General features: G+C 39.2%; 1 protein-coding gene across 10 annotated transcripts in view; it reads left to right on the plus strand.

Annotated features, from left to right (window-relative positions):
• Positions 1-13,710, plus strand: part of ERC2 (ELKS/RAB6-interacting/CAST family member 2) — a 934,759-nt gene that overhangs the window by 379,538 nt on the left and 541,511 nt on the right. For all 10 annotated transcript variants that reach the window (XR_015248352.1, XR_015248351.1, XR_015248353.1 and 7 more), the window contains one exon: positions 4,828-4,995. Coding sequence is in view for 7 of the 10 variants with exons in the window: in XM_086697880.1 (XP_086554006.1) it covers positions 4,828-4,995 (168 nt within the window). In the remaining 3 variants the exon portion in view is untranslated. The remainder of the gene's footprint in view (positions 1-4,827; positions 4,996-13,710) is intronic.

Raw genomic sequence — 13,710 nt, forward strand, 5'->3', positions numbered from 1 at the left:
TCCACTCCCCAGGGTTCTGCTACTTGCTCCATTTAGCTCTGTCCTTGGCTCTCCATCATTTTTTCCCCTTCTCTGGATTTGGGGTGAAAGAATAGGGGAAAGTAGATTTTGAGGTCCAACACATAGAAGGAGTAGAGGGAAGAATTTTGGTCCTTTTTCTTTTAGGTTTATAGCAATCTCTAAGACCAGCAAACCTTTCTAGTTTTAAGGTGCTCATTCCCTAGCAAAACCAGTTGAAGTTATAATAATTTCAGAGTGGTTCGACACATCATATTGTAAGTCCAACCCATGTTGAGGGTTGAGAATTGGAGCAGCAGAACATGGGGAGTGACCCTGCTTCTCGTGGTCAACTGAGAATACTGATTTATGGGGGGGGGTTGCCATCTTGTAACTCCACTATCTGGAAAATGTAGCCTTCAAGATCTCTGAGGAAGGGAAAGAGTGTGGGGGTGGCATGGATGGGAACTGACATATGTCACTCCTGTTTACATTTCATGAATAAAACACACAGACCCATATTCCTACAAGGGGCTGGGAAGGGAGACCTTCCCTGTATTCAGGAAGGACAGGAGAATTGGATTGTGAGTGAGAACTAGTACTTAACTACCACAGCAAGCTTTAGGTTATTTTTAGTGTTTGTGTCTTCGGAGGCTGTGTACATTATGCATACTTGCAACTTTGAAACTGTCCCCCATTTGAATGATTGCAAGTTGAATCAAATTCAAATATACCCTTAATCCAAGTCTACTATCAGGAAAAACAAACAAACGAAGTTTTGAATGTGAAATAAAACCGTATTGGGAGTTTTGTGAGTGTTCCAGTTTCATTTTCTTTTAAAGTTTTTCTTTGTGATAGCATGTTTATTCAATTCCTGAAGTGTTGTCAAGTAAGTAGTATTTAATCTGTGAAAATTTTCAAGTGGACCCTTTTTCTCTCTCAAGGGTTTTCTTTCTTTTTTTTTTTTTTATTTTCTCAAGTGTTGCTGTAGTCATTTTAAGATTGAAATGAACCGTTTGATTTTAAAAAATTATTTATGGCACATCAAGTAGCACTTAGTGTTTTGTCACAACATTGAAACTGTTTCTGAAACCTATGTAAAATACAGCAGAAAGGTCGGGAGGCTTATGTATAGAAACATACCTCACCATTGGAACTGGTTATAATTCCTGGGTGCTGACATCAAGATTAATAATATTTAACTCCGATTTTGGCAATTTTTGCCAATTTTATTGCCATGGTCCTTTTCTTTCAAGTTATTAACTGGAACTGAAGTGATAACAAATGTTTCATGCTTTATATTGCCAGATAAAAGGTTAAATTTTCATATGTTACATGCTCTTAACACACACACACACACACACACACACACACACACACACACACAGACAAATATTCATACAACTGGATCAGAAGGAAATGAGTAATTCTCCTAAAATGAAAAGATTGTCCTAGTTTTAACATTAGGTGACTAGTTCCCATGCGGTTAAGTCATATGTAAAAATTGGAAATTCAACCTATGGGTCTTTGTGCATTGACTATATCATACAGTTCTAATTTTCTTTTGTTTTTCTGGGAAATGATGGTGCTCTTTGCTTTGCCAAGTTTTATTATTGAGTCAACTGCCAAAGTTTAAGAGAGAGAGTTAAGGCCCTGAAAATTATTTGGTGTTGAGTGAAGAGGCAGAGAAAGGTATTTCATATTCCCAAACATTTTAACTTTTATGTCTCTACCTGATGTTGGAATATAATCTAACCTTCAAGGCTTTTCTGATTCCTTTATAAATGATGTACACTGTTGAGTGAAATCAGAATATTTGTGAAGGGGACCCAGTTTGGAAGTACATAGTCTAATTTTTGATAGACTGTATTCTTTCTTGCCTGATCGTCCCTGTATTTAAACTTCTGTGCATCAGGAGGCCTTTGTGCCTGCTTGTGGTTTTGTACCATCTGGAAGTTAAAATTTGATTTTAGAAATGATGTCATACTTGCTTACTGCAAACTGGGCTAATGTTGGTTGAGAATTGGATACAGTTCAGGTCAAAGTTTTGTTTTAAAAAAAGACTCTTAAACCTTGTTTCTTGATTCCAGGAGACTGCAAAGCTATGAGGATAGACTGGAGTGATTGAAGGTCGTGATTCAAATTCCTTTGAAGCTAAATAAATGCATTTGGGTGTATGGAAAATAAACTTCCCAACAGAAGACCTTAGCTGGCACAGGCTCCCTCCTGCCATGTAGAATTTGGATGTTTGCGAGCAGTGTGCTGACCATGGCCATCCTTGCTCTCTATTTTATTCTTGGAGGAGAGATATTCTTACAGCCAGAGTTTTGTCTCTTCTAGGTTCAGGAAGATGAGGCAGGGCACTGATAGATCACACATGTGAGAAGGCACAGTAAATTTTAAGCATATTATTCATCAGTGCAGAGTCTCTTTTTCTAAACTCTTTCCAGCATCCGTTACTGCCTCCCAAATTGTAATTTATTTACGTCAAAGTTTTGAATGTTAGACATTTCCTCTAGTCCAGATACAGACCATCCATGTTTGATAGCTAGAATGTAGGGCTCATAGGACCACAGTTTCTTCTCAAATTCACACTGAATCCAAGTCAGCCTGTGGGAAATCTTTTCAATGGAATGTAACCCCTTATAGCCACTACTATAATCTGGAGTGCTCAACATGTCCTGCCAATTTCCAAAGAACCTACTAAATGCCATCCTTTATGTATAAAGTAAAAATCACATTTTTTTTTCCAGATAGGATGAAAACCCAAAGAGAACTATTGATGTTATTTTGGGTTGGTAGATGGAGATGACTTTATATTTTATTTTCTTAATTTGAAATGTATTATCAAATTGGTTTCCATACAACACCCAGTGCTCGTCCCAACAGGTGCCCTCCTAAGTACCCATCACCAACCCTCCCCTTTCTTACACCATACACAAAAATAAACTCAAAATGGATAAAGGACCTGAATGTGAAACAGGAAACCATCAAAACCCTAGAGGAGAAAGCAGGAAAAAACCTCTGTGACCTCAGCCTCAGCAATTTCTTACTTGATACATCTCCAAAGGCAAGGGAATTAAGAGATGACTTTAAACAATCTGGGATGTTTAAACAATCTTGAGAATCTGGGATGCTGAAGCTTTAGTGCAACTGGCATGAATTTTCTTTTAGTCAAAGGAAGATCCCTAGGACATGAGTATCCCTCTCACATCCCAGCTGCTAGATTTCCATGGCCCCTAGGTAAGAAGAAGCACAACTATCAAATATTTAAGGAATCTGCTGTTTTTGCCCTGTGCAGTCACAGAATGTCCATCCTGTCTCATAATGTGGTCAGGGTCATTCTGCCAACAGGGCTTTATAAGCACTGTTTCACCCCTTCCCTTGTGGAGACCTCCCTGCTTCATCCACCTCCCTGGGATAGAAACTGGAGAAACTCTGTACTCACCAACCTCTCATCACCTTTGACCTTTAGAAACACAGCTTTGGTGCTTCTTTTTTGGAAAGGGGTAAGAAAAGGAGATTCTACTCTGATAACTTTTTAAAGTCTCTAATATCATCATTTCTTCCCTGATCTACCTAAGACTGATTCTTGCCTTTAAAATCATAAAATGTCAGATACTTAGGGGGTTCCAACCTCTTTGTTTTATGGATGGGGAAACTGAGGCTGGAGGGCTGGGTGGGGAGGGGGGAGTGGGAGTTATTTGTCCTGATTCTCATAGCTAGATAGAAGCAGAATCCAACCTAAAACCAAAGTGTCCTCTTTCCAGTGTTCCAAGTTGCCTTTTGATTCTCTGTCTTGACAGTATTTACAAAACTATTTATTTTGGCTTATTATGGTATTCTCACCTCATTTTCCCTTAATTTTTGTGTTTTTTTCATCCAAATTTTACTTGCTGGTAGTATAGTATAAAAAACTACTCAACAAGATTTGTGAACAGATACAGCAGACCCCTACCCCATTTTTCCTTCCCCAAGACAACCTGTTTTCAGCTCCTTTTGCCTGGTTATTTTGATATCTCTAAATAACGTGCTTGCATCACTACTTGATTTTTGATGTAACTACTGTTTATCAAATGCCTGGTATGGAGGGTGAGGATTAAATTTTTCCATCACCCCAAAACCTCACATTATCCATGTGAAGCTTTTTTGCATATGGTCATTGGAATGTTAAGTTTAAAAATAATGTTTATGTTTCCTTATGTCTATTACTGACATTTGAAAAGCAGGAATTGTAATAATCTAATTTTTGAGCTAAGGTAGAAATAGGTATTTTTTGTATGCCTTTTTTTTTCTTACATATTTGGAAAGCAGTCTTTCATAACACTGGAGAGTGGTCATCTCCACAGCATTTCCTTCCTCCAGTAGCATTTCCTTCCTCTTGGCAGCTTGTATTTTTCTCCTTCAGGAGTGTTTCTCTACATGTTTGTCTTCTTCCAGACGTCTGTGGCATGGCTCATCATGTTCTCCATATTCCTGGAGGATGTTGCAGAGCACAAGCAGTGTTGTGCCTTCCCTGTGCAATGGAATAGTGATGTGCTTTGTTTTCTAGCTAATGGTTTCACAGCAGGGAGACATACTGCTATTTCATAATGCCTTATTTTATATAAACCTTATATTAAAAAAAGTGTCGCAGTTCAGATACACATATGACAGGACTTTGAGGTGGATACAGGCTGTTAAAATGCATGGCATTGAGGTGCCCATGAGCAATGGTTTTACCATGCTGTGCTGAGAGGATGCACTGCTGCCCTGTTCCCTCCCCGGGCCTAATGGTTACTGATGACCACTGTGTAAAACCACAATCTTCTTTCTTTTTCCTGACTTCAGGTAGATGCACTGAGATTACGCCTGGAAGAGAAAGAGTCTTTTCTCAATAAAAAAACAAAACAGCTGCAGGACCTCACAGAAGAGAAAGGGACACTGGCTGGAGAGATTCGAGACATGAAAGATATGTTAGAAGTGAAGGAAAGAAAAATCAATGTTCTTCAGAAGAAGGTAAGTAGTTGACATAAGCCATTCAGGCTGGGAATTGGTATCATCCATGTTTTGTCATTTCAGAGAAATTTTTGAGTACAGGGAAAAGAAGAAATTATTTTTTTTAGAGTTTTAGGTTAGGAAGTATAAACTTTTAACATGCTGGTACTTAACTTACTGGTGGTTGTGTCATGCCATTCTTAGCATGGACTGATGAATTTTCTGTTTGACTGCCTGAAAAATAAATAGAGATGATTCTTTTTATAGTTTCCAGCTTAAATATGGATAATTGTACAAATTTAGATATATGTCTAAAATAATAAAATGTCTGAAAAGTTAATTTTTTCTTTTTCCTTACCAAGAGTTGAACAATGTATTCTGTGGGTCTTGAAGGTATTTTAGATGCATTTTTTATTTATGTAAATTTTAGTAGCTCTTACCGTACTGAACCCATACGGATTTGGTGGGGGGAGTAACGTTTACACCTATTACTTAATTGCAGTCTGTCAGAGAACATATAATAAGTTCTGACTACAGTGGGCTAACACAGAAGATGCTTGATCTAGCTAGGGCCCTTCTTTCCTGTTTTACCGTCAGCAGCTCATTTTCTCCATGTAGGGATCCAGATTTGGGGAATGTACCCTGATATTTAAAAAAAATTCCCATTTGCTACTATGTACAGTTTGGGGAACATAGGGTCCCCTACCATCCCCTGGAAAAGAACAGGCAAGAAGAGAAAACGACTACCTGATCTTTTAAGAAAATAAAATATATTGGAAAGGCATAGGGCTGTCAGATTAATAGGCAGCCAGCGTGGAAACTGGGCAGGAACTGACAGTGGGCAGCACAAGCCAGCTGGCTGGGACACTGCTGCAGACAGGCATATTGCCGGACACCCCTACTGCAGCTGCAGCTGCAGACAAATGGACTCTAACTGGCCCCTCCTCCTGGTGTCATTTGCCACTATCATCTCTCACCTTGTTTATATCAACAGCATCCTAGCTGTTTTTCCTGCTTTCACCCTTACCTTTCCTATAGGCTCTTCTTAACACAAAAGCTGGAGTAGTTCTTTTAAAACATAAAACAATTTATACCATTCTGGTAAAAAAATCTCCAGTTGCAGCCACCTACATAATTTGTGCAGAATGAAAATTGTTCAAAGAGAATTTCTGAATGAGCATAAAACCAAGTCTGGGGCCCTTCAGAGTGTGGGGACCTGTGCAGTTACACAAGTCACATGCCCATGAAGCCACCCCTATCCCCTGTGGCTTCCATCCTCACTCTCAAGGTATTGGTGATCTGATAGATTATATTATTAATTCATTTCTGTCAGAATCTTTACAGACAAGGCCCAGGTGTTTTGATCTCCTCTTTGCAGTGCCAACTAATTGACACAGATGTTTAGAAGAGATCTTGGAAGACATGACCAAGGACCCTTGAATCAATGAGGCCGTTGAGGGCAGATGGGACTAACAGAGAGACAGAGTGGCAGTTCTTAGAGTAGGTACTAAGGATTCAAAAGAAAACTTTTCACTTAAAATTCCCAGGAGTGAATGATGATGAAAGCTAACATTTATAGAACTTATTTTGAACACTGTATGCTGGATATTTTGCTATGCTCGTTATGTGCACTCTTTACTTACTCTTGATCATAATCCTTTGAGGCAGGTATAGTTATTAACCCAGGAAACTGAAGGACACTGAAGTTTATGGTAGGTAGGCAACCCAGATAGGTGCAAGTTTGTTTTTGTTTGTTTGTTTGTTTGTTTTGTTTTTTGTTTTTTTTTGTCTTTGGAAAAGTAGAATACAATGGTTAGTGCAAATTAAAAGAATTAGCGTATGGACCTCAAGTTTTATGATGATGACACCAGCTGTCAATCAAGGAAGAGCATCACAATTCCTTGTTTTACCAGGAGTTGAGACTAAGTGCTCTTATTCTTGAGGAATAAATGGCACTAATGTTATGAATGAAGATTTTGGGAAGGTACTTTCAATGCATAAGTGACAAAAGACATGTGCTGATGGGCACAGTTTGCGAAATTTTATACTTTGCTCCATAAGCCAGACTCAAAGGTTTGGAACTGGTTTGGAAGTTCTTGAGCAAAGCCAATTGTATATTATGACTTCTTTGGGCAACGTGATCATAATCCCACTTATTTAAACCGTGTAGATAATGGATTAGGAAGTATTTCATGTGTATTGGGAGAGGTTCTTCAGTTTTACATTTTTTTTCACTGAGTGTTTACCAACACATTTGGGGAGGAAATAACACCACTGGCAACATAGTGAAGGGGCAGGAATTCTATATACCCGCAATGTAAAGGACAGATAATCCCCAAAGAAGTAATACACACAATTCAGAAATCTAGTCAAAATGTGGAAATAATACAGAAGCTAATGGGCCAATGAAACATTGTCTTTGGGACTGAAGACTCAGAGTTTTGACCACATTCAGCCTAATTGGCTGTTTTAGGGCAGGTCTGGATTGGAACAGCGTAAGCTTTGGATTAGGGTGTGTTGGCATGGAAGAAATAATAAACTTATGTCAATGTCAGACACGTAGTATTACTTAATATTTCTTTCTTATAGACTCCTTGGCAACCAGCACTGTGTTTTGATGCCAATAGAAATGGGTATGCTCCTTTCATAGCCATGTTTAACCTGGCGAAGCTAGGCTTGCACCTCGTATCTGTCAGCCTTGCCTTCAGAGGTCTGAGTCTCAGAAATCTCGTGTCCTCCATAAGCCATGTGAACAGGTCACGTGTCTGGACAGCAGGCATGGACACGATGCCCTAATCATTTTGTTACTTGAGGAAGGAAGTGAAGTTGACGAAACAGAGAACCCCAGGTGACAGAATATCTCTGAGCAAGCTTTTGTAGGAACACAGCAGTCATCAAGTATAGATTTTGGTTCTACTGCAATTTGCCTCCACTCCATAATTCCCAGATATGGAGTTCTTTTAGTAGGGGGACAAAAATGTGCATGTATGAAAATTGTTCAGTGGAGCATCCCCTTATGGCTGTGATGCTGAAGTCAGAGGAGCAGTATAGTTTTCAAGCTGCAGACTTAACATTCTGTTCTCATACCTGAATTCAGACTTCAACTGATGAAGTGCTACCTGACTATTGAGTTTTTGTAGGAAATGTCATAAAACCTTGATGACATTGTACATTTGGAAAGTGTATAATGTCCAGGATTTTAGGACATGGTAGCATTATTTGACCCAGATCAAATTCAGACTGTTATGTAGCTCACGCAACATAAACCTACTACCCAAGAAATTTTTAAAAAGTCATTAAATTGGACAAAAGTTCTATCTCCATTTTAATTCTAGGGCTCAGTCCCACTTTATAGAGCAGAGGCACTTTATTTATTAGGGGTAGAAAAACAGATGGTGATTTCTCTGGAAGCCAGGTTCACTAGCTACCTACTGGGCTTCATGGATTGCCCTGTGGGTTGGAAAGGGCAGGGAGGTGTGAGTGCAATTGGCTTCTAGGGGTGGCATCTATGGACCTGCCCACTTCAGCAGCTTTATTCTACCAATTTGGAAGTGTGGTGGTGAAAATTCTGAATGATGATAAGTTCAGAGGTAAAGACCCTACAGGACTATGGTTATTAGCATACTGGGTTTCTTCATGAAGTTTATTAAAAATAAAAAATAAAAAACAATTACCTGAGAAGATGATTATAGAACATGGAGATTTCCATGTTGGTGTAAAGTTGATTAAAGTATGGAGCACTTTTTGACTTAATTGATCTTTTTCCTGGTGTTTAAACATCCAGTTGCACTTTTATATTATTATTGGCAAGCCTCCTGTTTTTTGAACATGTGCAAAATCATATTATTTTTGCATTTACTGAGTGTTTCCTATGTGTCAGTAAGTCACTACTCTAGGTCCTGGAGGCTCAAAGGGATATAACATATTCTCTAGTCCTCAGGAAGCTGATAGTCTGGTTGGGGAGATAGACATGCATAATCCTAAATGTAAGTACAGTGGAGAGCAACATGGCATATTACCAGAAACAAACTGCTTGATGAATGCAAACAGCAGAAGCTAATTCTGCTACCTTGAGCAAAAGGGAGTTAGTTTATGGCAAGGATATCCAGAGCCCCAATGTCTGGCTGGTAGAACAAGATTAGAAATGATCGAGTCAGGACAGCTGTAGAAGACTAAGAGAAAAGAGCGAGTGCCATGATCTCATAACCAGGAGTGTCTGTTCAGGTGTTTTCTCTGCTGATGGCTGCCCTCTCACCTTCCTCCCTCTTCCCTTACATCACACTGTTGGTTGAGATTTAAAGTCCTGGGGCAGAGCTCCAAATTTCACACAGGTGCCTCTCATTGGTAGGATCTAACCAAACCTGCCCTAAAAGGAATCTGGGAAATGTGGTTCCAAGCTTTACACCTGAGATTTCCGCTCAGTTCTTGTGTCACTTACACTGGGAAGTCTTTGCTGACATTGCAGGCTGGGAGAGGTTTTAACTTTTAAAGAACCATTTCTTGGCTCAGTTTGAAATTCTGCATCCCTTTAGTGAGTGTTGGCTTCCCTCCCATGGCTAATCTCCTTGAGTGCCCCAACCGTGATCATCAAGATACTTCCAGCTTTTTGCAGAATTCTTGGCAGGTGATGGTCCTCAATCAATATGCATTGGGTGAATAAATTATATCAGCAAATTCTGAATGAATGAGAACTTGGGAGAAGAGAAATCATTTTGAGATCCACTCCTGGCCCAAGAATATTGTTAGCTATTAGGAGTCTTTTGCCCCAGTGAAATGTTAGACTCACTTATTGTTCCCAGGACAGAATGTTCTCTGTAGGCTGCAAGATGGAACCACCCCATGGATAATAAAACGGATGAGGAAATTACTTCTGCTCTACCCACATCTAACACCTCAAGCCTTGGTTCCATTACCCTGACAAGGTAAAAATGGATTAAGGCTTGAGTAAGGGCACTTAACTACTCTTGCTTCATTTTCCTTTTTAATAAAAAGAATATGTGACATTTATCAAGTATACTGTCTTGCTCTGCAAAGAGACTAATGCTTCCTCCTCTAGTTCTCACTTCTAACTTACTGGATTGTTAGAGGCATGGTATTCTGTAGAGTGATAAGATGGAATTATTGATCATTCATGGTTATTTTTTTTTTTTAATTTTTTTTTCAACGTTTATTTATTTTTGGGGCAGAGAAAGACAGAGCATGAATGGGGGAGGGGCAGAGAGAGAGGGAGACACAGAATCGGAAACAGGCTCCAGGCTCTGAGCCATCAGCCCAGAGCCTGACGCGGGGCTCGAACTCACGGACCGCGAGATCGTGACCTGGCTGAAGTCGGCCGCTTAACCGACTGCGCCACCCAGGCTCCCCTCATGGTTATTTTTAATTATGACCATGCAAATGATAATTTTTTATAACAAAAGGATTATTTACTATTCATTGAGCCCTTACTGTACACCAGACATTGTGCTAAGGGCTTTGCATCCTTAGGTTATGGGTCCTTATGACAAACCTAATGGCAGATATGTGCTACCACAATCCCTATTTTTAAAAGAGGAGACTGGTTTACACTTGTGTGACTTGAGTAACTTGTCCAGACTCTACCCAGTAGGAAACTGATGGAGCTATTCTTAAACACCCCACTATTCTTATATTTTTCTGTTTTGTGATCCTGCCTCACTAATGGGGCAAGTGGGATCATTAACTTTAAGAGCTAAACTCTACTATGAGCAAATTACCTGAGGTTGACACAAAAGGATGCCTGTATTTATACATTATCAACCAACAGAGATGAGGTAACTAATGTGATAAAAAATAGGAAACCAATTAAGTTAATAAAATACAACATCAGTCTGGTTAAAAATGTATGTTAATATGTATGTTAAGCTATATTTAGAAAAAATATTGTGATAATCTTCAGTTTACTTTTGTTTTACTTTTCCCCCATGAGATTCTTCATGTACCATTCTAAGCCACTGGATTGTTTTGCTGCTTCATTTTCAAAGGATTGCACCACGCTTGCTATCATAGTAATTTCACTTTGTTTTGGTAGTTGGCTTACAGAACCAAGATCTCAAAATAAGATCTGAGGCATCTAAGCAACTTGCCTGGATGAGTTCCAATGTATTTGTGATTTGGGAGACTTCTCACCTGGTCCGAGAGGACATGGTCTGGGAAGCTGCTCCACCTTGCTGTGAGATGCTCACTTTAAGGTCTGACCTCGGTGTAGGCAGGCTCACTCTGCATCTGAAATCAGGAACTGGGCTGGCGTCCAAGGATTGGAGCGGCAACCAGGGTGGCTGTGAATCTGAGGCAGGGTTCTCGACCAGGAGACACTTTACAACCCTCCCACCCCATCTGGCAATATCTGGGGATAGTTTTGGTTGTCACAGCAGGGGGATTGCTACAAGCATCTGGTGGGTAGTGTCCAGGGGTGCTGCTAAACATCCTGCAATGCACAGGAGTGCTTCCCACCCTCCAAAGCAAATGATGATCCAGACCAAGCCCTGGTCTATAGGATTCCTCTTCTTCCCATGCATGGCCTATCCGACTTGTCTTGGCTTTCTCTTGAGATAGTATTCCTTAAAATGATTTTTACTTTGTATAACGTTGTTCTCTCCATTATCTCTGAATATTGTCTCAGCTGATGTGATTAACATTTTTAGCTACACTTTTTCTCTAGCATCATTATAAGAAGTTTACAGAGATGAACATCTTGTGTATGTGCATATGATGTTTGAACTATTACTATTATTTTCTCTTTTATATTTTTGATGTGTAAGAATCCATACTTTATAAAGAGTGTGTGTGTGTGTGTGTGTGTGTGTGTGTGTGTGTGTGTATACACACACACACACACACACACACACACACATCACTCTTGGGGCGCCTGGGTGGCTTAGTTGGTTGGGCCACCCACTTCAGCTCAGGTCATGGTCTTGCAGTTTGTGAGTTCAAGCCCCGTGTCGCTCTCTGTGCTGACAACTCAGAGCCTGGAGCCTGCTTCGGATTCTGTGTCTCCCCCTCTCTCTACCCCTCCCCTGCTCATGCTCTGTGTCTCTCTGTCTCTCAATAATAAGTAAACATTAAAAAACTTTTTTTAAGGAGTGTATGTATGTATGTATGTATGTGTGTGTGTATATATATATATATATATATATATATATATATATATATATATATATATGTAACTCTTGAAATATTAAAATTATTTAGAATTATTGAAACTTTTGACTACACTGATCATATCAACTAATTTAGAGGGAGGCACTAGTTAGCTGTAATATAGGGAATATATAATAGAAATAAAGCATCTTAGTTAGACTGATGAATGGATCATCCAAATCCACCATTCACACCAACAGGGATGGATATTCCAGCAGGTATCACCCAGTTTAAATTTCTTTGGCTAAATGCCAGCATTCTAGTCATTTAGAAAAGTGACCTTTAAGGCTTTTTTTTTTTTGAAAAAAAAAATGCACTTGATTTTAGTACCCTTTGGGGCTGAAAATCTAATTTCTGTATTCACATTTAATATATTTTTCATATATTTTATCTAGTTATTTGGGACGTGAAAATATTGATTGTGGACTGAATATAGTTTTAAATAATATGTTGCTTAAATATTTGTAACTAAAATGTACTGTCTAGAGTAGTGTTTGTGACTTGCTAGGTTTTTTTCAAAGAGTGCCTTCGTCAGTCTAAAAAATATAAGAAAATCCCAACCCACTACATCATATAGCAAATTCTCTCTGTGTATTCTGTTTGTATGGTTATTGGTGTTTGCACGTTGTTCGGCCTAGGCAGAACATCTTTGTTCTGGCATCAGTTAATATTTTGTATCTTTATCGTGGCTTGAAATTGATGCCAAAGTTTCTGGTACTAATGAAATCATACAGGACAAATAATCACCAAGCATGTGTAGCTCCTATTCTTGGCTGGAATTATTTGCCCAATGTTAGTGATGACCTAGGCAAAAATCATCTTGGTGATTTTAACCAATTGATCCCATTGCAAGAATGAAGTGATATTTTGAAGGTCACTTTGCATCCCTTGAGTAGAGATATGGCTTCTTTGGTAAACTTAAGCTTCTTTATGAAGCAGTAAATTCACCAGCCTCCATTTTCATGTGTGTTATTAAGAAATTTGAAGTTGGGGCGCCTGGGTGGCTCAGTCGGTTAAGTGGCCGACTTCAGTTCAGGTCATGATCTCACGGTCTGTGAGTTCGACCCCGCGTCGGGCTCTGCTGACAGCTCAGAGCCTGGAGCCCGTTTCAGATTCTGTGTCTCCCTCTCTCTCTGACCCTCCCCTGCTCATGCTCTGTCTCTCTCTGTCTCAAAAATAAGTAAACGTTAAAAAAAAAATTAAAAATAAATAAATAAATAAAATAAAAAAGAAATTTGAAGTTGCCATTCTCTTAGAGATGATATTCATAAAATGATATTTTGTTGTCAAAAGAACTAAAAAGTTCACCTTCTAAAGAGATTTCAAGAAGTCTGCTCATTCATTCATGCATGCATTCAGGAGCTATAGTTACAGTCTTCAATTAGCTGCATCTTACTACTCCCTGGCTCTATTGGACACAACCCTATGTGATCGGACTTTAAAAGATATGTAAAAGTAGGTATGCTGATGAAGCGTGGACAATCCTAAAGACAGATATGAGAGAACAGAAAACCTGGAAGATACTTGATGGGCCCTTCTGGTCAGGTCTTTTCATTCTTTCCACTCAGGACTGAGAAG

Source organism: Puma concolor, chromosome A2 (assembly GCF_028749965.1).
Source record: "Puma concolor isolate L17-30 chromosome A2, mPumCon1.1.hap2, whole genome shotgun sequence".
Lineage (NCBI taxonomy): Eukaryota > Metazoa > Chordata > Mammalia > Carnivora > Felidae > Puma > Puma concolor.